Source organism: Urtica dioica, chromosome 7, assembly GCF_054948205.1.
Source record: "Urtica dioica subsp. dioica isolate 48M chromosome 7, U.dioica_male_clone48M_v1_H2, whole genome shotgun sequence".
Classification (NCBI taxonomy): domain Eukaryota; kingdom Viridiplantae; phylum Streptophyta; class Magnoliopsida; order Rosales; family Urticaceae; genus Urtica; species Urtica dioica.
In genome coordinates, this window is record NC_142762.1 from 46,446,563 (window position 1) to 46,472,948 (window position 26,386).

The 26,386-nt window shown below is 35.9% G+C and overlaps 1 protein-coding gene and 2 pseudogenes across 1 annotated transcript; all 3 read left to right on the forward strand.

The window, feature by feature from the left end:
• Positions 1-40: 40 nt before the first annotated feature.
• LOC149392227 (cytochrome P450 82A4 pseudogene) lies at positions 41-911 on the forward strand (annotated as a pseudogene).
• Positions 912-10,487: 9,576 nt separating this feature from the next.
• LOC149392228 (cytochrome P450 CYP82D47-like) lies at positions 10,488-13,959 on the forward strand. The gene is made up of 2 exons (XM_089620317.1): positions 10,488-11,472; positions 13,142-13,959. The coding sequence occupies exons 1-2, from the start codon at positions 10,498-10,500 to the stop codon at positions 13,769-13,771; spliced, it is 1,605 nt and encodes a 534-aa protein (XP_089476443.1). The 5' UTR covers positions 10,488-10,497; the 3' UTR covers positions 13,772-13,959.
• A 1,333-nt stretch (positions 13,960-15,292) lies between these two features.
• LOC149392229 (demethylepipodophyllotoxin synthase pseudogene) lies at positions 15,293-19,165 on the forward strand (annotated as a pseudogene).
• Positions 19,166-26,386: the final 7,221 nt, after the last annotated feature.

A 26,386-nucleotide genomic window follows, 5' to 3' on the forward strand; every position in this document is an offset into this window, starting at 1 on the left:
TGATAGAAGTTAATTTTAACTAGTTTAAAAAATAAAACCATTAAGCCCAGGCAATAAATTAGGGTTTTTTCCATGTATTTCACAGAATTTGATAGCTGGGGGTACAGACACAACAACAGTAACCCTAACATGGGCCATATCACTCTTGCTAAACAACCGCGACGCACTGAAAAAGGCTCAAGACGAACTCGATCGCTGTGTCGGCAAGAACAGAGTCGTTGATGTCTCAGATGTTACCGAGCTTCCGTACATCCAAGCAATAGTCAAAGAGACTCTACGACTATACCCCGCGGCCCCACTTTCGGGGCCCCACATGGTCACAAAAGACTGCACCATCGGCGGCTACCATGCCCCCAAAGGCACTCGGGTCATCACCAACCTCTGGAAGATCCAAACAGACCCGGCTCAGTGGCCCGATCAGCCTCTCGAATTCAAGCCCGACAGGTTTCTCACAGCCACCCACAGAGACGTCGATGTTCGGGGTCACAGTTTCGAGCTGATTCCGTTCGGCAGCGGAAGAAGATCTTGTCCGGGCATTTCCTTTGCACTCCAGTTTGTGAGCTTCACGCTGGCTAGGCTTCTCCAAGGGTTTGACATCTCAACCCCGCAAAACTACAGCGTTGATATGACGGAGGGTTTTGGGCTCACCAATCTCAAAGTGACTCCGCTTGATGTTCTCGTCAAGCCTCGCTTGCCTGCTGAGCTTTATGCATAATATATAATAATAATAATAATAATAATAATAATAATAATAATAATAATAATGTATCGTATGCATTTGGCTGTATGATTTTGCACTAGTAAAAGCGTATCGTAAGTTTTGATTTCCTTGTTGGTAGGAGTGGAACATATCGTTGTCTGTAATAAATAGTTCCTTTTCTTTTTAAATATATTACGTGTATTCGGATTTTGCTCTGAATATCTTTTTAAGTAATTAAGCTAACTTGTTAAATAGTGAATCTTTCATGAATTACAAATAAATAAATATTTGAATAATATAGACAATTTGAATATTTTATATATATTCTTTTATGTATTTACGTAAATTTAGCAATATTAATAATTATAAATAACAAAAATTTGCTCTATAATAATTTTATTATATTTATAACACTACATTTCTAGCTAATCCTTTTAAAAATTTCCTTAGCCTTTTTATTACTTTATTATTTAATTCAATTGTACTTAGAGATAAGGACTCTATAAAAAGTCTTGTATCATTTTTTTTTTGAGAAATAAAAATTAAAGGCGGTTGCCTTTGTTTGTGTTTCTTGTAATCTAGCGTAACTATCCGAGTCTTTTTCATATACATAAACATATTAAAACACGCAACTAAAGTGAAACATCAGAGCAGATCATATCTAAAGAATTAAACAAACATTAGCTGCAATAAGCTACCTTGTAGTGCAGTATTATAAGCTTTTTAATGGTATTCCTACCTTGTAGTGCAGTATTCTTTGTGATATCCTATTATTGTTAATGTTTTAGTAGGAAGTGGCTGGTTTTTCCGAGGATAAAGTTACACCCCCTGAGGCCTCTGGAGGATGGCCTAAATCTGGCCATATCTTTACTTGCTCAAAGGCCCAACACCTTCCCATAAAACCCTAGGCGCGCTTGCGGATAAGTACGGCCCGATATTCTCAATCCGAATCGGGTCCCTCCGAGGCCTCGTGATAAGCAGCTCCGAGATGGCCAAACAATGCTTCACGGCCTGACTTGATCTACGGGAAGCATTTCGCCTACGACACCGCCATGTTCGGTTTCGTGCCCTACGGCCCTTTTTGGCGTGAGATTCGAAAGATCTCCACCGTCGAATTGCTCTTGAACCACCGGCTCGAGATGCTCAAACACGTTAGGGTCTCCGAGGTGGAGAGTTTCTTGAAGGACCTGCACAAACAATATGCACTAACGAATCAAGCCACGCGCGGTGGAGATGAAGCAGTGGCTTTCGGACCTGACTCTCGACGTTGTCCTCAGAAAGGTTGCCGGTAAGCGCTACTCTACGTGTGACGATCACGACGTGAAAGAATCGAGAACGGTAAAGAATGCGATAAGGTAGTTCTTTAGGCTTCAAACTGACACTGGTGTTGAAATCAAATAAAGAAACATACCTGTATAACCAGAAACACCACACGCCGCTATCTATTTCGCCAGTAACATGACTGAAGAACTGCGTTTTTAATGCCTAACGGGCACACATCATTATCAATATACACTAGGACAAAAAATGTTATCCGGTGCGACGAATGTCGCACCGAATACTTCAAATGCCGCACCTAAAAGTTTATTAGGTGCGACATTAGGTGCGACGGCGTCGCACCGGATAACCCGTAGCAAAAGGCATTAGGTGCGACATGTCGCACCTAATAGTCATACCTCTAGGTGCGACATATCAGGTGCGACAATGTCCCACCTAATATGTTTTTTAAATTAAAAAAAATTACAAAATCAGAAATAGAGGGGGGGGGGGATGCTGATCGATCCAGGCGGCGGGGCGGGGGGCTGGTCCAACCGGCGGTGGGGCGGGCGGGCAGGGGGCTGGTTCAGGCGGCGGTGGGGCGGGGTGGGGGGCTGGTCCAGGCGGCGGTGGGGCGGGCGGGAATGGGGCTGGTCCAGGCGGCGGGGCGGGGCTGGTCCAGGCGACGGCGGGGTAGGCTGGGAGAGAGAGACAGAGTGAGAGATGGCCGGTGAGACAGAGAGAGAGAGAGAAATAGAGGGGGACGTACCAGGGAGGGCCGGCAGCGGCGGAGCGGAGAGGGACGGCGGCGGAGACTGGCTGAGAGAGAGAGACAGAGTGAGACGGTGAGAGACGGCCGGTGAGATATAGAGAGAGAGATGGGGACGTACCAGGATGGGCCGGCAGCGGCGGAGCGGGGAAGGACGGCGGCGGGGGCTGGCTGAGAGAGAGAGACCTTGTGAGACGGTGAGAGAGAGAGTGAGTGAATGTGTGAAAAAATGAGAAAAGTCGGGTTTAAAACCCTAATAATCATATTGGGTGCGACAATGTCGCACCCAATATGAAATCCCAGATCCAAAAAAAAAATTCGGCGGGATTCGCTGACAAATTTAATTTCAAAACTCATTGGGTGCGACATTTGTCGCACCTAAAGGTATACCTTTAGGTGCGACAATTTCATATTAGGTGCGACATTGTCGCACCGAATAAGACTAAATATTAGCGAAATTTTTAGTCATCCGGACGAGTATCCGGTGCGACATGTCGCACCTAATATGGGCTTAGGTGCGACTATTAGGTGCGACATGTCGCACCTAATACCTTTCCGCACCCAATATGTTAATTTGTAGTAGTGATATGAAGGAAGCAGCTGCGAATTTGCATTTAAAATTCTAATGTCCTTCTCAGAAACAGGACACTCAATCACACCACACCCTGTATCAGTTAAAAAGAAATGGTCATTGGTCTAATAAGACTGCGAAATAATACAAATATACCACAGGAGAGACCTTGCCTTGATTTTGTGCAAGAGTTCAAGATCAATACCCAGCAAGCAGAGGGGACAGCCCTCGTCTTTAAATCAATTTCACCATCTAGAGCAGAGCCCCGAGGGATCAGATGTCTGCAATTATAAGTTATATAATTGGATTTAAAAAATTTCCTTGGATGAGGAAGAAATGACTGAGCTATACACCTCTACATAGCAGAGGCCATGTAGATCATATGTTTTTATGAAAATCATTACTTCGTGAATTCCAACCTACTCGACCAAAAGGTACATCCACTTGATGTTGCGTACACAAGACCCTTGACGGGGAATAGAAAGCATTCCATAGACCTCTTTGTAGCAAAAACTTTGTAAGTAAATAGCAGTTTGCTTCAAGCCTACAAAAATATAGATCGAAAATAAGAGAGCAATAATCAATGAAATTTAAATCAGACCAAAAATGTATATAACCCAGGGAAAGAAGAAGCAGACCCTTTTGAGAATTCTTGAGAAGGGAACCGAGTAACACTACCACATTTACAGAATTTTGTAACTTGATACATGACTCTTCAACGTATTTGTGTTCTCGATCATTGGCGCTACCTTCCCTTGGAGAATGATGTACTCTAATAGTAGATTTTGGATTATATCTGTTGACCGTTGAGCAATCACCTGGTGGTATATACTTGGATTAGCGGAAATCAGCCCACCAATTTGGCAAGAACAGTAAAGTTCCTCTGATGCTTTAGAAATGAACCATTTTTTATCAGATAGTTTTTCGAAATTGGAGTAAAAGAAAATCGACATGTCTTACCAGTACACTGTAGCACAGAGTAGCTTCCATCATCTTTTTAATTGCAGTCATCTTCTCAATCTCCTTGAGAATCTGGATATCGAAACCACACCATCTCTCGTTATCATCTTCTTCTCCGATTTTTTAGGAATTTATATGTATCTCCTTGGTGTAACACCTATTAGGTCATCATGGCCTAATTGAGATGCCACTTTCGTTTCAGAAACGAGAGTTGAGTAAAACCAGCCTCAATCTCAAAACAGTCACAACAAAGAAAGCCATTATCACAAATATACAGTGTGTTTTAGTTAGCGAGAGATAGTGCATCAGCAGTGGCATAATCCTATCCCAAATCTTCAAGCTGACCCGACACAAATCACATATTAATCAACAATGAAGGAATGACAAATGACAAAGTACCCCCTCGTAAAGTTCTGTTTCCATGGAAAAGCGGTACATCGAGGAAGCCCATAATCTCAAAACACCCCTTACATTTATCACAATCATGGTGGAGAATCGACTTGTACCATGAACTTTGAAAAAAAAAGAAAAAAAAAAAAGAGAGTACATATTCGTACAGACGACAATTGCTTCGATACTTCAGTCCGGACCATATTCATCTCAAACAATAAAATAACTCACAGGTAATCAAATGGCCTCGGATTCACGCAATCCATTATTTATCAACGATCTTCTTCAACCCAGATTTAGACGGCGGTGTCTGTCGAAACCCTAAATCGCCGGCCATTGTTTTCAACCGAGAATAAGTTACTATTTTGCTAATAGATTTTTTCCAATTCGCTATTTTGTTACTAGATTCGTAATAAGTTATATTTATCAACCAAATGTTCAACAATTATTAAGAGTATTTTAAACAAAAAGTATGAACGAATCTTAGATTTCTCAAAATTCAAAAGTCAACGAAATTTTGTCGACATTCCGGTCTCAAGATCTCGTCCAAAGCGACATTCAGCTCCAATGGGTTAGCCATCGACAAGTGACGCCTCACGATTGCGATTGGAAAAAAAAAAAGAAAAAAAAAAGGCATTACATATGTCAAGGATTGGGATCAGTTGGCTAATTTTGTCATCGAGCATTCCAAAGCTCACATTGTTGATGCGAGCATAGTACGTAAGTTTTTGGGATTATTCTAATAGTATGACTAGGTTGTATTGTTTTCCCGTTACCCAATCTTATGTTTTTTTTTTCTCGATTTTTATGACAAATGATTTTAATCAAAATACTAAATTACCCCTATCAAATATTTTACTCTTCTATTTTTTTCATATTTGTCGTATTTTTCTCGTTTTCTCTCTCCACGTATTTGTTTATAATTTTTAATTGCAATTAATAACCCTAAATAATTTATTGATAAATATTAACGGTTATTAACTACATGGTTTAAGAAGAAAAGTTAGAAACCCATAAATTCATTAACACTTATTAATTATAAGCAATTAAAATGATTTTTGTTTAAAATAAGAATTAAGATCATTACTACTATTAAAGTTCCACTGCGATTAGAGGATTTGTGGTGTGTTTTTTTTTTAGAGAAGATGATAATTTTACTTTAATTTATCTTTTGCATTTAAGTTTCTAAGCCTTGTTGATGACTTAGTCATTTATTGGGTTCTTAGTTCGAGGTTTTGTTGAACTTTTGGCAGTGCAAACACTCCAATTCTATAATCGAATCATTGTTGTTTTGAAATATCATTTTATCTTGTTAAGAGATGTAAAATATTTTTACTCTTGAATTTCATACCCATTATCTATTAAAAGCCCAGGTAACTTTTATATTTATATATAAAAAAAAAATCATCACTATTATTATTAAGTTGTAAAGTCTTAACAATAACTTGGTCTCACAGAATAAAAATATGTTAACAATATCTAAAAAATAAAATATGTTAGCAATAAATATATATATATGTATATATATATATATATATATATATATTTAATAAATTTTACATGTTTTATATATATGTCGAAATCAATTTAATATGAGAATCTCACACATACATCGTTTGATGGTCCTGAGTTCAAGTCTCATAGACTGCAGAAATACATGCCATTTAGAATTTATCCTAAATTATGCAATATTGGTCAATAGTGGCACATGCGCTTGCATTGCTAATATATCTTATAATATTGGCCAATACTGTCACTTTTTTTTTAAAGACCATAACCAACTAATAACATCAAATTGCTGCAACTTTTATACTAAATTAATGCAACTATCACATCAAACAGTATTTTCATTCCAACCCACGACATTACTTCATAGTAATTGCGTATCAACTCCTCGATTACTTTTTTTTTTATATATAAATAGTAATCTTATAAATATTATATTATTTTTTTCTATATCAACAATATCAAATTAATTTATAATAATATTAAATATTATGTTAATATCACAAAAGTGATAAATAAATAAAAATCACCTTGAAAAAACAAACATGTCTTATTCATAGGTTTTACATTAACATTATTTTTCATGAGTAAACTTAAATGCTCAAAATAAATTAAAGCAAAAAAATAAAGAATAATACTTTTGTTCAAGTAATTTAAATTTGTGTTTTATATGATTATGCATGCACTTTTATTTTGTTTTGTCTATAATGTCGTGTGTGTTAAGTTTAATTTTTATTCAGAATATATTTGTATGTTTATTAGTGTAATTTGTGTGGTATTGTATTTAGTGTGTATTGTGTTTCATTAATGTTTATGTACTTTTTTAATGTTATATTATTTACCCTTTTTTAATTAATGATATGTAATTTATTTTTATAAATGATTTAAATTACGGTCAAAATAAAAAAAGGATGTATTTGCAAATAAGAATTGTGTTACACCAATTTGGTGTTGATGAATAGTTTCACATTAAATTTGGTGTGAAATTATTTATTACATCAAATTTTACATTAATTTGATGTAATTTAATGTGGGTTGGAATGATCTTCATATTAAATGTGTCACTTCTCATGCTAATTTGACTTGAGTTTGAGATGAGCTAAGAGAATTATAAACTTTAGTTATAAATTCTAAATATTAATTATAAAAATGATAATGTGGTTAGTTTTTTTTATTATTTTTTTTTTTTAGTGACAAGGATAAGGCGGTTCCCACAATTTGCTATGAGCCTATAAGGTAGAGCCATCTCAACCGAAGCTCCTACCACATGGACACTCCACTGTGTGTATATACTATATACTATATGTCCACTTGAAAACTCGCTGAAGAGCTTGGGACCCACAATCCACATGTCAACATGCTGCGTAATTTGTTTGTGTGTGCGACTTGATGCAGAGACAGTCAAAACAAGAAAAAGGATTAAATAATAAGACAAAGTAGCGGGTCCCACTTAGTTTTGTTTTTTGTTTTTTTTTTGCTGTGTCACACAGAGCAACTGGTCATACCTGCTTCCTCTGTGTTTTTTGCCACATTTTAGCTGGGTAACTTTGACCAGTTTTTTGAATATTTTTTCTTAAAAAAAACATTCGGATGATGTGTCGTGTGAACAATTCGAGTTCTAAATTGTTGTTACGTTATATGTTGGCTTTATTTTTTAGTATAAGTTGTATGGAAAGATGTCGATATTCATGCTTTACCTTCTGGTAAGACATCATTCCTCCTGTGCGCAGACAGTATTTCTGACAAATTTCCGGTTTTGTCAGATTGCCTCGCTGGTGACTTTACTGCGTGATATTCTTGCTAGAATGGGTAAGAAAACCCTAGATACACTTCCAGGTAATTGTACAGCTGCTATAAAAGCCTTGCGCTACCCCCTTAGCAGTCTGACACTTTATCAAAATACTTAGAGCTCCTAGACGTGCAAGACCGGCGGATTGGGAGGCTTTGTGTTTTGATAAGAGCTGTGTCATTCACCAAATACTATTCCAAAAAGATCGAGTGTTTGAATGATTTGGGTTCTGTGTTTACGTGATTGAAGACTCACGTGCGTTTGAAGACTAAAGTCATCCGAACATAGGCGTTTGCTCGAAGAGTGGAATTGAGGAGGATCTCAAATTCAGGGGGAGTTCCTGGTCTAGGTATTCACTCGTGGTAATAGTCTCTAGGGCGTTGATTTTGTGTTGTAATCATATAAGACATTGCTTGTACTATTGACTACTATATAGTGAAATCATTTTCACTGGCAGAGTGCCCCCAGACGTAGGTGATGTTGCACCAAACTGGGTAACCATATTGTGTGTCGTTTAATTATTTGTCGCACTGTTTGTTGATTATCCATTATCTGTGTTCAAGCAAGTTGTCGGACACATTGTCAACACATTGTGTGCGACATCTTACCTTTGTGACTAATCAGAATTTCATAAATAATCCCTTTCTGTATTACGTAAATTTGATAATGTTAATAAAAATGCATGACTATTTACTTACAGTAAACTAAAAATTGAGTACATAAAATTTTATTATGTTTACAAAATGCATGAAGATTTTATTATGTTTATAAGACTATAAATATATAACTATATATATTAGTAAATTTGGCCATGCAATTTTTTTTGGCATAAAAATAGATAAATATTTTATACCTTAAATTATACAAATGTTGTGCGATTTGCTAGATTGAAATTTTAAATTTAATGGTAGTGACGTTGTCAATTACAAATATATATAGTTGAGCTATAATATATATAGTTATATGGGCTAGTTCAAAATTTTCTATTCTATGGATAAAATTAAATTAATTCAAAGTTCTACATGTGCAATCTACGTTCTTCTCCCGCCATTTCATTCTATTTCCTTAGCATGGTTTGGAGTGAGGAAAAAATGAGCGGATGAATTAAATATGATGGAAGAGAAATAAAAGAGAAATTTAAAAAATTGATTGGTATAATATGAGAGATTATTCTCCATCATATGTTGTTTGATAAACAAAAAATAGAGAGAGGAATGATAAATACCTATTGTATTAAAATTACTTTATCATCATTATTGTTACATATAGTAGTAATATTTTAATAACTGCTATATTTGAAAATTACGGAGTTTTAGATTTCCATCATTCCTAACCCATCCAAATAAGATGGGGTTAATTTTGATGGGCCTTAGAAAATCAATCCCTCCTAATCTCTTCCTCTTGATTTTCCCTCCTCTCTATACGAGACAACAAATATATGTTAATCTATCCACCCTATGTCCCTTTTACCAAACGGCCTTAACCCAACATAGATTTATGATTTTTTTTTCTCAAATCTTTCCTTAAATTTTCATTATAATTCACTCAAATTTTCATTTGTTAGGTTCCAAACTTAAAGTCTTAGTAATATTTCTATGGCGAATGATTAAAGTCTAAGCAACTTTCAAATCTGTATTGCTGCTGTTGAGAAGACAATTTCAAATAAGTTATAATTTCTATAGCTAATGATTGAAGTCTAAGTAACTTTCAAATGTGTACTACTAACAAGTTAATTACAAGTCAAAATTTGGATGCTATAATGTGTCCGAGTCTGAGAGTAACTCTCAAATGTGTACATACTGTTTTACTAACTTGAAGTGTGGCTACAAATGCAGATGGCCCTACTTATCGTCCAGTCCACATAAAAAAGACGGACGACATATGCTTTAAAGGATCAAATAAACCACAGCAAGAAAATCTAAATCTGAGCGCTCAAAGCCACATGTCAATATATCTTCAACGATTTCTTAACCCTAGTTCCGCACCGGCCAGATTTAACTTGCAACTTTTTTTCTCCCACTTTTCATGCTTTTTCCAACTCATTTCAGTTTCTATTTTATATTTATTCACAAATGACAATGAGCTGTATCTTCTTGATTCATATAAACACCACATAGTTTATAAACCGTTTTTGTTGATCGAGTTACTAATTATCTTAAGTACAAGAATAATCTGACAATTAATATAAATATAAGCTTATTAATCATCTATTACTGATTCCGTTTCTGATTTGATAAGCGTATACTAAGTAATAAGTCTACTACTATGTTATATACTAGTTCAAGAGTCGATATCATATTAATCTAATATACCGTTTATGTCCCCTTAATAATATTAGTACACTTAAACTACTATTCTAAGTTTGTATCTCCATTATTGAACGTCTCTTCTAGGTTTTTGTTTGATAGCTCATAGCTAGGCAGAGAAGACAATTTGAACAGCTCATCTAGGTTGTTCGATGGAAGGCTGCGACGTATCTATTTTTATATCTATTATAAATACAGCCTGTAACGAAATAAATCCGAATATATCCCCTCTACAGTTATCTTATAATTATGGCTTCTTCACTGCTTCATTATGATCTAAGATCATTAGTGATGATTCTGCCATTTACTATAGCACTGTTAGTAATATCCTATTATTATTGTATCAATAGAAAGTGGGTGGTTCAAAAGGGAAAAGCTACACCCCCAGAGGCCTCTGGAGGTTGGCCAATATTTGGCCATATTTTCTTGCTAAAAGGCCCAACGCCTTCCCACAAAACCCTAGGCGCGCTTGCGGATAAGTACGGCCCGATCTTCTCCATCCGAATCGGGTCCCACAAAGGCCTGGTGATAAGCAGCTCCGAGATTGCTAAGGAGTGTTTCACAACCAACGACTTGGCTTTGGCCTCGCGGCCGGACTTGATGGCCGCGAAGGTCATAGGCATGTTCGGGTTGTTGCCATATGGCCCGATTTGGCGCGAGATACGCAAGATCTCATCCGTCGAATTGTTCTCGAACCAACGGCTAGAGACGCTCAAACACGTCAGAGCCTCCGAGGTGGGTGTGTCCTTGAAGGAGCTCCACCAACACTGGACGGCAAATAAGAGCGATTCATCGAGCCGCGTCTCGGTGGATATGAAGCAGTGGCTTTGGAACCTGGCTCTCAACTTGATCCTCAGAATGGTTGCGGGTAAGCGCTACACATTCACCGATGGCGGTAGCGACCATGCTTCGAGCGAATCGAGAATGGTTCGGAAGGCGATGAACGACTTCTTTAGTCTCGTTGGGCTATTTGTGCCCGGAGATGCGATTCCTTGGCTCGGGTGGTTGGATTTGGGAGGCTACGAGAAGGCCATGAAGAAAATAGCAAAGGATTTGGATCTTATCTTTAGTCAATGGCTTGAAGAGCACAAGCAGAGGAAAGAAGCCATGAGCGGTGTTGATGCTAGAAACGAGCTAGACTTCATGGATGTCATGCTTTCTGAGCTTGAGGGCTCTACCTTTGCTGAGTATGACAATGATACAATCATCAAATCAACAGTTTTGGTACGTACGCAACATAGACATCTTATCTACAGTCTCACTTTTTTTTTTTTTTGTGGTCGTCGGATAGTTGCTTTTTGGCTTTTGAACTTCTGTTTTTATGTATCATATTCATACCCATTTAGAGTATAATTTTAGACTTTTAGGCCCTCAGGAAAAAATTCGTATATAAGTTAATTAAAAGAAAAAGGTAGAGACTTTTAAAACACTAAAGTATTTAATGCTTGTTTTAGTAATATAACTAATTATTTTATTGAAAACACTAGTTCTAACAACGAGTTAGAAAAATTATGATTGTTTTTAAACAAAAGGTGAAAAATAAAAATAAGGAAAATAAAATAAGGTGAAGATTTTTAATTGTATTAAATTAAATTTAGCAAAATTGTTGTCAATGATTTTTTAAAAATAACAAAAGGTAGGGAAAAAAACTCTTTTATTATTCAAAGTTTTTCAAAATACAGCATGTTTTTCTACCTGTCAGATTTCTTAAAAGTATTATGGGAAAAAAAAAATTAGTTAAATAAAAGGTGAAGTTAAATTTTGATAAAATAAAAAAAAAGATATAGAGAAATAGAAATTAAAAAAGTTTTTTGTATTTATATTAATATAAAATCTACGTATAATATTAATACGACATAGTTTTTCAAATATATATATATATATATATATATATATATAAACATATAATCCAAATGATGTATGTTATTGATATAATATAATATAGTATTAGTAATTATGATTATAATGGGAAAAAAATTTAGTTAAATAAAAGTTGAAGTTAAATTTTGATAAAATAAAGAAAAAAAGATATAGAGAAATAGAAAGTAAAAAAAGTTTCTTATATTTATATTAATATAAAATCTATGTATAGTTTTTCAAATAATATATATATAAACATATACATAATGTATGTTATTAATATAGTATAATATAGTATTAGTAATTATGATTATAATATACATAAAAAAATTATACAAAATATGTTGATGAGAAATGGAGGAAAAAAAATTTAAAGGATAAGGGTTGAAAAAAAAAATCAAAAGCCAAGGGTTGAAAAAAAAAATCAAATGCCAAGGGTCGAAAAAAAAAAAATTAAAGGACAAGGGTTTGAAAAAAAAAAAATCGCCAGGACAAGTGTTGGAAGAAAAAAAAAATCAAAGGCCAAGGGGTGAAAAAAAAAAAACGCCACGTGTCGTCTCTTGGCAGCGCCATGTGGCGGCTCCAGGATGAAAGTTGAAGGAGAGGTGCTCCTTATTAACTATGTTATGGAAAATACAAATAAAGCTCCTTAAGATAGTTATATATAGTTGTACACGATTAAATATCAGTGACATTTGTTCTAGCTACATAGTCATAAAAATTTATAAATTTAACTATTTTGTTAAAAACTTAACTATTTTACAAATCAATCGGTTTTGAAAATATATTTTGTACGATTTACATATTTAAAATAGATATAAACTTATAAAATGAAATTTGATTGAAACTCTCAACACAATTATTTAAAGAGGTTAAAATAAAGAAAAAGAAAAAAAATTCAAGAACACAAATTAAAAGAAAAGATTATAGATTAAAATATATTCGTTGTTTATCCCATAATATATATATTTACCAAATATGTTAACCTCAAACATGGTAATTAAGTGCATTTGAAGACAATAATATTTCACAGAATCTGATCGCTGGAGGTACAGACACGACCACGGTAACCCTAACATGGGCGCTATCACTACTACTCAACAACCGCGACGTGTTGAAAAAGGCCCAAGATGAACTCGACCGCCGATCCGAAAAGACCAGGGTCATTGACGAATCTGATATCGCCGATCTTCCGTACATTCAAGCAATAGTCAAAGAGACTCTCCGGCTGTACCCCCCGGCCCCACTCTCCGCGCCACACCTCGCCACGAAAGACTGCACTGTCGGCGGCTACCACGTGGCAAGAGGAACCCAGGTCCTCACAAACCTCTGGAAGATCCAAACCGACCCGATTTCGTGGCCCGAGCCTCTTGAGTTCAAGCCCGAGAGGTTTCTCACAACAAACCGTGACGTGGACATCAGGGGTCAACATTTTGAGATGATTCCCTTCGGAACCGGAAGAAGAGTCTGTCCGGGAATCTCGCTTGCTTTCCAATTGCTCAACTTAACGCTGGCTAGGGTTCTTCAAGGGTTTGACATCTCAACGCCGCAAAATGACAGCGTTGATATGACGGAGAGCTTTGGGCTCACCAATCTCAAAGCCACTCCGCTTAATGTTCTTGTCACCCCTCGTTTGCCTACCGAGCTGTATGGACAATCGTAAAATGTATCTTATACATAATAAATTATATATTTTACATTATTTATAATACATCTTTTTTTATTGAAATTTATAGTAAATATCTTTCTCCATATTAGTGTTTGTTCGATGTGAAACTTTTGGACGTTTTGTAATTGTATTCCTATTCCATTGTACTTCTTTTTTTTTAAAGCTATTTACATTATTGTGTATCACACGTTGTTTTATGTTGTTTTATTTTTTTTTTGCAAGGCTTTTTCCGTTTTTTAAAGTTATTGTTGTTGTAGACTATTATTATTATTATTATTATTAGAGATTTGTAAGTAATAATTAGCTATATTTTAGGGGCAAATTATAGTCCAATTATCATTTTAATATAGAGAATAGTCAATATTATAATAGGTTCCAATACTACCTTTCTAACTAATTTTTAAATCAACAATAAATCTTATTAATAATAATAGTTAATCTTATTAACAAGAGTAACAGTTAATCTTTAATCTTGTTATTAATCGTAACAAAAATAATAGTTAATATTATTGACCGTTAACAAGAACATCATTTAATATTATCAACTGTAAAAAGAACAACAGTTAATCTTATTAACCTTAACAAGAACAACAATTAGTTTTAATAATTGTAACAAGAATAAAATTTAAATTTTATTAATCGTAATAAGAACAATAATAGTTAATCATTTTAACAGTAACAAGAACAATCGTTAATCTTATTAACTGTAACAAAAATAATAGTTACTCTTATTAACCGTAACAATAATAACAGTTAGAATTTTATTAACGTAACAATAATAACAGTTAGAATTTTATTAATGTAACAATAATAACAGTTAGAATTTTATTAATGTAACAATAACAATGATTAATTTTACTAACGTAACAATAAGTATTATTTATGGTAACGATAACAATAATTAATCTTATTTGCAACACCAATAACAACAATAAATCTTATTTTCTATAACGATAATTAAGTACTAACTATGTTTTACTTATGTTCGGTTGTACTAAGATCATTAAACCACCATTATACTTCAATAAATCTTCATATATTGGGTCATTCGACTTTATCCCAGCAAACAAAATAACAATAACTATCATTAAATTTTAATCTAGTACGTGGAACAAATAAAACGAAGGTTCTGTCGTTTCATTTCTAAAAAAGAAATGAGACAAATAACCCCAAGGCTGAATCACAATTATTATAGATTTTTAATAGTTTGGTTAGAATTTAAAAGGGGGTCTATTTGGGCTAAATATTAAGTTCACCTTTATATTTATTGTTGTTGTTTTTAGCTATCTCTTTTATTTTATTTTATATACCGAGATAAGTATTAAATAATATAATTTTATCTCGTTACATTTAATTTTTTCTATTATTTCCACCGTCCTTGAGCCAACGCAAGGACCAAACAAAACTCCATTATTAAATTATATCTTTAAAACAGGGACAGAAACTTGTCTATAGATGATCAGTATATAGTAGAGGATAATATTTTAAAGTATACTTTGCACAACTCAATAAACCATGAACACTCGCACCGATAACCCTTATTCTAACATGGTTCCTTCTCTATCCACAACAGCACTCTTTGCTCTAAGTCTTTCACTGATAATAATCTACAGACTCCTATGGAAACCAAGATCTTCTGCCCGGAATCCAGAACCACCAAAAGCCGGCGGCGCGTGGCCTATCATCGGCCATCTTCCTCTGCTCGGAGGCTCGCAACCGCCTCACATAGCCTTGGGAAAACTGGCCGACAAGTACGGACCGATCTTCACCATCAAAATGGGTGTTCACAAAGCCCTAGTCGTGAGCGACTGGGAAATAGCCAAAGAGTGTTACACAGCCAACGACAAGGTCTTCGCTGACCGTCCAGAGGCGATCGCGGTAGAGCACATGGGCTACAACTACGCCATGTTCGGGTTCAGCGCTTACGGTCCGTACTGGAGAAAGCTTCGCAAGATCGCCACGCAAGAGTTGCTCTCGAGCCACAGGCTCGGGATGTTTGACGGCGTTAGGGAGTCGGAGGTCGAGATATCTATCAGAGCCATGCACAAACGGTGGTCCGAGAGCAAGGACGGCCTAAACATTATGCATGTGAGACAATTGCTTTAGGCCCCTAATTTGGGAGGCTCTTTTCTTTTTTATGTTACTTTTTATATATAAAAAAACTAAAAAAGAAAAAAAGTTCATATTGAAACTTTATTTCACAAATACTGATAAAAAAAATTTAAGGGTCGATTAGGAAAATAGCAACTTAAACGTTTGATATTACTAAATAGCTAACGTTTGGTAAATCTTAGATAAATAACCATTTTTATGTATTTACAGACGTAGATCTTAGATCAATAGTCACTTCTATATATTAGGTCAGTCATTATTTACGGTTATTTACCTAATTAATACCAAATGTTGGCTATTTAGCAATGTCAAACGTTTAAATTAGCTATTTTTCTAATTTTCTGAATTTTAATCTCGTAAATCGGACTGTTAAAACAGTTATTTTTCAATACTATTTATATTTTTCTATTTAACATTTTATTTAGTTTTTTATTTATTTGTTTACAGTTACATTTGGAATATAAGGGTTTTGTTTATAGTTTCAATTTAAATATATGTATAATTATAGAAATTTTAGAAATTGATATTCTCTAAATGAACATAAAAAAAAAATACAAGCAGAATGTTTTTTAACTATGTTCTTTTCTTCATTTTTTCATTACTGATTATTGTACGTTAGTCTAAAACTTTTAATAATTTACTCACTTTAAAAAAAAATGTATCGACAGAGTTAAAAAAAAATTAACAACACTTTTCACTTGCACTTTTTTTTCTTATAGTTATTTAACCGATGTTGAACAAATATTGACTATTCTATAAATTCATTAATTTTAATTGACTATTTAGCTAAAGAACTGATTCTACTATGTCTTATTCCAAAAAATTTCCTTAGGTCACAAAAAACATTAGGCTGGACATGTCCGAGATCCCTGGGGTTTTGGTGGACATGAAGGACTGGTTAAGTGAATTGGCTCTAAACATTTCGATGAGGATGGTCGTGGGGAAGAGAGACGATGGAGATGAGCGGTTCAGGGAGGCAATCAGGGATTTTTTTAGGCTGGCAGGAACGTACGTCCTCGGAGATGCGATTCCGTGGCTAAGATGGTTGGATTTTGGGGGGTTCGAGAGAGACATGAAAAGGACGGGGAAAGAGTTGGACGAACTGGCTCAGGGATGGTTGGACGAGCATAAGAGAAGTAGAATTGAGAACGACTTCATGGGAGTCATGCTTTCGTTTCTTGACGACGATGACGATGGCTCCCAAGAGATTTCCAATTTTGATAATGATATAGTTAACAAGTCAACATGCTTGGTATGTACTCTTGATCCTAAATAATCCTCATTCTTTGTTGAATTCAACTTCTAACATTGATGCTGATTTGGAACAGGTTCTAGTCCTAGTTCCAAATTAGCATCGCTACTAAAAGTTGAATTCAAAGAAAGGAATTCCACTTTTATTAAGTAGAAGTTCCGTTTTCTAACGGAAGGAAGACTTCCGGTCATTTATAAGAAGTTTAATGGAAGTGAAACTTTTCTTTTGGTTCTTACGACATTATTCACGAAATTAAGGAAATTTAAATTTAAAATATATGTTATTATCCTAAAAGAAAAAAAAAATTAGATGAACAATGTTGGAAAGATACTAGAATTTTCACTTCATGAATAACCATAATAGAATTTTTTTTTATTATTATTCTGTCAATAGTGTTGAAACTAAAGAAATTTTAATTTGTTCTATTCCTATAGTCCAAGAGAAAAAAAAAATAGCACCATAATTTTATTTTTATTTTTCTTTACAGAACCAAAATATTTAAAAGGTCTATTAGATATATAGTTTTATTTACGGTTTTGATTTTCTATTTAACCAACATTTGATAAATTTTTGGTAAATAGTCACTAAATATTTACACGCGTAAATTGATTGAAATGTTCAATCAGAATGTTTGTTATTTACCTAAAATTTAAAATTACAAAATATTGATTATTTATCTAAAATTTACTAATTAAAAATTATTTTAGTTTTAGTTGATTAATTTGCTAATTATTTGATATTTATTTTTTTTTTAATTTTTCCGCCAGACTTTTTAAGGTCCTATTTCTCTCACATTTAATTTGTAATTTTCTTCCACCCCATGGCCCTACCACAGTACCACTTGATGGATCCATTATATATTCCTATCTTCAATGAATCTAGAGCAATTATAGGATAAAGCCAATGAAAAGTACAGGCACGTTACTTTCCATTGTCAGGGAATCAATATGGACGAATATATGCTATGTATTAAAAATATTATATATTAAATAAATATAATACGTGTTAATAATTTATCGTTTATCCTCTAGAGTATCATTAATTTCCACCGTGCAAATGATTCTACATATATATATTAGCTAATTTTTTTTTCCTGAACTACGTGACAAAGGGTCTGATTTTAGGAGGGACCGACACGATTACGGTGACCTTGATATGGGGTTTGGCTTTGCTTCTAAACAATCGAAACGCCCTAAGAAAAGTCCAGCAAGAACTGGACCAGCAAGTGGGTCGAGAGAGGCGAGTCAAGGAATCCGACTTGAAAAGCCTTGCCTATCTCCAAGCCATCGTAAAAGAGACATTACGTTTATACCCTTCGGGACCGCTCTTAGTCCCTCGTCTTTCTTCCCAAGACACCACGATCGCCGGCTACCACGTCCCCAGCGGGACTCGTCTCCTGGTCAACGCTTCGAAGCTCCAACGAGACCCGAAAGTCTGGTCGGACCCCAACGAGTTTGCGCCGGAGCGATTCCTCGAGAGCGGCCGCGACGTCGACTTCGTGGGACAGAGCTTCGAGTTTATTCCGTTCGGGGCTGGCCGGAGAATCTGCCCGGGGATATCGTTTGCTATCCAAGTCACGCAGCTAGTTCTCGCTTCTTTGCTTCATGGGTTTGAAATCACGACGGTTTCTGATGAAGCGGTGGATATGGGCGAGACCACTGGGCTGTTGAACTTGAAAGCGTCTCCGCTCGAAGTCCTCGTCACACCACGCCTCGCTGCTAAACTTTATTACTGAGGCCACTCTATGAGTCAGCGCAACAACGCGCTACGTAAGAGGGTCCCACATCAGTGGTCTAAAAAAAAAGTTTGCAATGGAATCTTTTACGTAACGCATAGTAGAACGGTTAAACAGTGTTTTTTTTTTAAAATAATTTTAAATCTCGGTTAAGTGCTTTGTCTTGTGTGGCCTAAATGGTCAGACGGTAGAATTGGTAATAGCTTATGGGGTTTTTTTTAGGAGTTTTATATTTATTCCTTCTTTTTTTGGTAACCGTTGAATTAATAAAGGGATTATTGTGTTTCAATACTCTGTATTTAATAGGTAAAAAAAAATTACTGCCTTTAGAGGTTTGTGGGAATTTGTTAAATATTAACTACGTATTGACTATATTATATGTTTAATTAGGCTAATTATCCATGGAACCTTTAAATATATAACTTTGTACGCATTTTTCTAGTTAATACACACTACTCATTTTTAATCTGCTAAAAAGATTTAGAATATATATTGTCCATATATCTCTTGGTGCCAGCTGAAATTCACTTATCAGTAAAATAAAATAAAAAGAATCTAAGCTGTATATAGCAGTTTTTTTATTTCAACTTATGCAACAAATCATACGTAATTTCCAGTCTAATTTTTTTTGTATTATAAATTTTCAATATTTCTATTAGAATCTTGTTTAAGTTTTTTTTAATCATTGATGATAAATAGGGGAATCGCTTTGCTACTTAAAAATAGAGACAGTACGAGAAGTGTCCAACAAGAACTAGACGAACACATGGGCTGAAAAAGGCAAGTGAACGAAAATGACATAACGAACCTCCCCACTACCAGCTCCAAGCCACAATGAAATAGACGCTACGACTATACCCAACCGCACAAATTTTGGTCCCCGCGAGTCCTTCGATGATTGTATTCTCGATGGCTTCCACATTTATGCAGGAATGCGTCTCTTCGTCAATGCCTCATAGCTCGACCAAGACCCCAACGACTTGGTCAATCACCAGGAGGAGTTCAGGACCGAGAGGTTTCTTGCGATTTACGAGAGCATTGACGTGAAAGGTCGAAGTTTTGAACTGTGAAAGTATCATGGCGTCTCATCTCAAACCAATTATTGACAATGAGATGAATAACTCATGACCATTATAAACCTTATTAGTTCTCATTCTTTTTTTTATGTGAGATTTTTAACAGTCCCCTGATGGCTTTTTACCAATTTTCTCATCATCTTGTGCCGTCGTTATCCGTTTGGGCTTAGTGGACTCTGATACCTCCATGTGAAAATATCACGTGGTTTCATCTCAAAATCAATTGACATTGAGAAGAGTAACTCATGACCCTTATAAACCTTATTAGTTCTCATTCTCTTTTCCATGTGAGATTTCTAACATGAGCTTACTCCATTCAGAGCCGTACACAGTGTTGGACTATCCAACCCCATCACTTGTTCGGCTGGCATTTTAGTCACACCTCACCTTTCTCCCCGTCACCTATTTAGAACTTTTTTTTTTTTTTTTTTATCAAAATCATTAATTCTTTTATTCCAAAATTATGAGCATAACACAAGAGTGTAAGAGAGAAATTTTTTAGTACCAAAATACCCTTCATCATTAATCAACAATGTAGTCATATTGAAATGTTTTATTAACAATTTGACCAACAATTTGAAAGTTTTAGCTAAATAGTCCTGGTATATTATTAACCACTAATTTTTTACCCAAATACCCTTCCATTGTTGTCGCCTAAATTATTTTATTTATTTTCATAAATTAAAAAAAGAGCGTAATAATTAGAATCTTGCAGTTTAAATAAAAACTTCCATCAAAATGAGAAAAAATCCCAGAAAAAAAATCCTAAACAAAAGATGAAGACGGCTACTTATAACAATAATTAACGATTATTAACTACAAAAATCATGAAAAAAATCGTGAATGCAAAGAGAAAGACGGCCCATATTAAACATGATTATTGTGTTGTGCAGAAAACTAGATCATGGAAACCCAATAAATTATTTACAGCTATTACTAATTATTAATTACGCATTTTGAAAGAGAAAAAACCAGAATCATACAAACTCAACATATTAACACCAATTATTACCTAACAATAATTTAGTAATAAAAATCAGAAAATCTATTTTTTAAGAAAAAGAAAATAAATTCGATTACCTCTCCTAGCGAAGAAACAAATATGAATTGCAAAGAAACAAATAAAAAAAAAAACATATGACCAAGCCATGGAGTGAAGAGAGTGTTCGTCGGTGTTTTGTTCTTTGTCTCTGCAAAAATGAATTTTACTTACAAAACCAAAAAACGTGAGAGAGAGAGAGAGAGAGAGAGCTTTAAGCAATGACTAACTTCTGTTTAGCCAGAAAGAAATCAATTATATTAGTTTATTAATGAAAACTAATTAAATATATTATTTGAATTTGTTTGATTAAACGTTGCAGAAATAAGACACAATAAGTATTCATTCACGTTGATTCCCTTGCCACCTCGTCGATATGTGACTATTTAGTTTAAGTTATCAAAAATTTGGTTAAAATGAAATACACACGTTTGAAGTATATATCCTCTCGTTGTTATATTTTTCGATGCTAAAGAGCCATATTAACTACCATTTACATAATGCTGTAGAAGAATTAGGAAGGAAATATTGTATACATAGACACATACATATCTATATATATGTGTGTGTATATGTAGATGTATATGTATATGTATATGTATATATACGTCATACTATGCATCAGCAAGACAATCATATTTTGAAGTAGATAACTTTGACATATACTTGAAAACCGGCCAAACAACTATTAATGTATCTATAATGTTCTCAATTTACTTCTTTTTTTTTCTTTCTAATTTTGGTACACATCAAGAAGACGATCGTAAGTTGAAGTTGATATTTGACGCATACTTGAAATATCAGGATTTGAGAGAAGCAAAGCTCTGGAGATCAATTGTATTGAATGAATGTTGAATGAGCCAAACAGCATTATCAGGTTTATATACTTAACCTGAACAGAGAAAGGAAATCAAGTGCTACGCAGAGCACGATAACTAAAGCTAACTACCAATGAAAACAATCGAAAAGGCCACGTCATAACTATGCCTTAATAGCCCCCCTCAAACTCAAGTCGGAAAGAGAGACGACTTTGAGTTTGGACCGGAGACTTGGAAAAGAAGAACTCGAAATAGCTTTAGTTAAGACATCAGCCAGCTGATCACACGCCGGAACATGCTTGACTTGAATTAAGCCTTGCGCCACTTTTTCACGAACAAAGTATAGGTCCATCTCAACATGCTTGGTACGAGCATGGAGAACTGGATTAGCTGATAACAGGACAGCACCAATGTTGTCACACCAGACATTTGGAACGCGAGTCTGGGACATACCAAGTTCAGAGAGTAACGAGCATATCCATGAAACCTCTGAGACAACTCCAGCAATGCTTCGAAACTCTGCCTCAGCAGTAGAACATGATATAGTATGCTGTTTCTTCGATCGCCACGCAATCAGGTTCCCTCCCATAAACACACAAAATCCAGAAGTAGACCGGCGATTGTCAGTGTCACCACCCCAATCTGCATCACAGAACGCAGAGATATTGAAGTTGGGAGATTTGGTGAGATGAAGACCATGATCCACAGTCCCAGCCAAATATCGAAGAATCCTTTTCACTGCAGCCCAGTGAGACTGCAAAGGATTATGCATAAATTGGCACACCCGATTCACTGAAAAAGCAAGCTCAGGTCTTGTTACTGTGACGTACTGAAGACCACCCACAATGCTCCTATAAAGCTGAGCATCCTCAACTCTATCACTGCCATCAGCAATTAGACGAAGTCCACTGGTCATTGGAGTGTTGCACGCCCGAGCAAATTGCATTTTAGCCTTTCCAAGTAGCTCTTTAATATACTTTGATTGACAAAGAAGTAGACCATCATCAGTTTTGAGCACCTGGATTCCCAGAAAAAAATCCAGAGTACCCAGATCCTTCATTGAGAACATGGCACTGAATTTGTCAATCATAGCCTCAACTGCTGTACTGTCACTACCAGTGACCAAAATTTCGTCCACATAAACCAGGACAATCATCATGGAACCCGCAGAGGCTTTGATAAACAAGGAGGTATCATTCTTCGAAGCAACAAATCCCAGCGAGGCCAAGGCAGTAGACAGTTTTCCAAACCAGGCCCTAGGTGCCTGTTTTAGGCCATACAAAGCCTTTTTCAAACGACACACATGAGAAGGGTAGTTTGGATCAATAAACCCCTTCGGTTGCACCATATAAACCTCCTCTTTGAGCTCACCATTCAAAAAGGCATTATTGACATCCAATTGACGAATGGACCAGGAATGAGACAAGGCTAAGGAGAGAAGAATGCGAATTGTAACAGGTTTAGCCACTGGAGAAAAAGTCTCATTATAGTCAAACCCAGCTGTTTGACTATATCCTTGAGCCACCAACCTTGCTTTGTGTCTATTCAGGGAGCCATCAGCATTCTGTTTTAGCTTGTAAATCCACTTACTGCCAATGGCTTTTCTGTTACTTGGTAGTTCAGTCAGGTACCAAGTTTCATTTCTCATCAAGGCAAGGTATTCATCTTCCATGGCAGATGTCCACTCACTAGACTGAAGAGCCTGAGCAACTGAGGCCGGCTCAACTGCAGCACTGAAAACTTTTGGCTTGAAAATCCCATCTTTAGCACGAGTGATCATGGAATGAGCATTCTCAGTTTGGCCAGCAGTATGAGAACCAGGTCTATGTTCAACTGGAAGTCCAATGAATACAGTGCCTGAGTTAAACTGAACAGACTGAACAGGTAAAGTCTGAGCACTGTGAGAATCCATGCTTTGATCAGCTAATTCCTGACCTGCCACATTAGTTGATGATAACGAAAGGGAACCAGATTGCACACATTGGTCATTAAGAACATTAGACACTGGCTGAGTCTGAACAAGAGGAATGGCTAGACATGGAAAAGGCTCTTTCTGAGGACAGGACACACAACTAGAGGACTTTGTTTGAAACAAGGATGGATAAGGAAAGAGTTTTTCATTGAATATAACATCACGAGAAATATACACTCTACCAGTCCCATCTAGACATTTATATCCTTTATGATCTGGACTAAGACCAAGAAAAACACAAAGAGTGGATCTGAAAGCCAACTTATGAGCATTGTAGGGTCTGATATTAGGATAACATGCACAGCCAAAGACACGAATGTGATCATATTTTGGTGATTTATGAAAAAGTTTTGTGAAAGGAGTGGAGTTTTGAAGAACTGGAGTAGGGAGACAATTATAAAGAAAAACAGCAGAACGGAAAGCTTCATCCCAGTATTTAAATGGCAACTGAGCTTGAGCAAGGAGTGTGAGGCCATTTTCTACAATTTGCCTATGTTTGCGTTCAACTAAACCATTTTGTTGATGAGAATGAGGACAAGGTTTCCGATGAACAATACCTAAGCTCTCTAAGAATTTTGTGAAAGGTCTGAATTCCCCTCCCCAGTCAGATTGGACACATTTAATTTTGTGAGAGAATTGCAGTTCAATCAGGGCCTGAAAATTTTTAAAGATAGGGAAGGCCTCTGATTTATTTTTCAGCATATATATCCAGGTATATCTAGTGCAAGCATCTACAAAGGTGATGTAATATCTGAAACCATTGCGTGACTGAATAGGAGAAGGACCCCATAGATCCGTGACAACAAGATCAAAAGGATTTGTATAGACTGTTTCAGAAGCTGGAAAAGGAAACTTGTGAATTTTTCCATAACAACAAGCTGCACATGTATCCATATCAGTTTTATTAAATGTGAAAGGAATTTTACACTGAGACATAACATTTTGAACGATCTTACACGATGGATGACCTAATCTATTATGCCACAGTTGAAACAATTCAGAATTTGGAACACACGCAGAAATGAAAGCCTTACAGTTTGACATTGACTTTGTACATGAAGAAGATTTAGACTCAGACTCACTAGGCTTAGACCTTGAACTTAGACACACTTGATCTTTGTCAAAGACGTACAATCCATTCCTAAGCACCCCCTCCAAAAGAGTAGTCCTGGTATTCTGATCCTTGACAAAACAACAAGCAGAATGGAATTCAAAGAAGACGTCATTATCAGAACAGAATTTGGAAACACTCATCAGATTTTTTGTAATTTCAGGAACGTGAAGTAAGGTCTTAAGATCTAATTTGTGACTGGAAAAAGGAGACTGAAACGATGATTGACCAATGTGCTTAATCAGTAAACCCTTACCATCACCAATGTGGAGCTGTTCTGAGCCATGATATTCAGTCTTGAGATCCAAATTCTGCAGCTCGGACGTCACATGATTCGTAGCTCCTGAATCTGGATACCAATCAGCATCAGGCGAGTACCATGACATGTCTTGATTGTACCAGTTCTGATTCTGAACGTCCTGAGGCATGACTGCAGAGTGAGCTACATGACCTTGAGCAGTACCAGATGACTGAGCCTGATGTCCAGAATTGTGCAATTGCTGAGGACCTTTGAACGACTCATCAAATCTGTAGAAACAACTAAGAGCCAGATGACCTAGCTTTCCACACACTTGACATTGAGGTCTGTTGGATTGGAATCCTCGAGGTGCAGAATTACGACCACGACCACCTCGATAACCACCACGATTGAATCCATATCCTCTTCCACTGTTCTGTTGATTTCCATGGAATTGACCTCCTCCATTAAAGTGCTGTCTCTGACCTTGATAGCTTCCTGAACCTCCTCCTCTTCGATCGTTGAAGGAGTTCATCGCTGTGTAGTTCACAGACATCGGCGAATTTTTTTGTTGAGGCAGATCTAGTTCAGCATTCTTCCTCTCAATTCGTGCCTCTTGAGAGAGAAGAAGAGCCTCAATTTGATCAACAGAAAAATCTTCAGTCCTTATCAGAGTAGAGACTATGAATGTCTCGTATTCATCTGGTAATCCCTCACAAATCACATCAACATGCTCTTTTGCTGAGAAATTTTCTCCAACCAGAAGAAGAAGATCCACTAGGTTCCTAATCTTCAGGAGGTACTCATTCATCGTCATATCAATCTTTTTCGTTTTTCTCAGTTGAGTTTTGAACTGAGAGACCTTGGCTCTAATTTGTTGTGCGAAATATACCTCAAGCGTCTTCCAGATCTGCGCTGATGAGTCACAATTCACCATTCGAGATAAAACTCCTTCAGTCATGGACGATAGAAGCCACGACACCAGCAATTGGTCTTGCCTCTCCCAAAAGCGAAATTCTGGATTGATTTTCATCAATTCCTCATCTCCAAGCTCTGCAAACTTCGCCGGAACTTCGCCGGTGCCAAGAAGAAAATCCTGTAAATCGTGACCTCTGACGGTCGAGAGAACCTGTTTTCTCCAAACGAGGAAATTGTTAAGATCAAGCTTCATTCCAATCGAATTGTTGAAAACAATTGGATTCGCTCTTCCAGGTGTAGATCCTGCCGTGTCCTCCATTGTTGTAGACGTTGCTGTC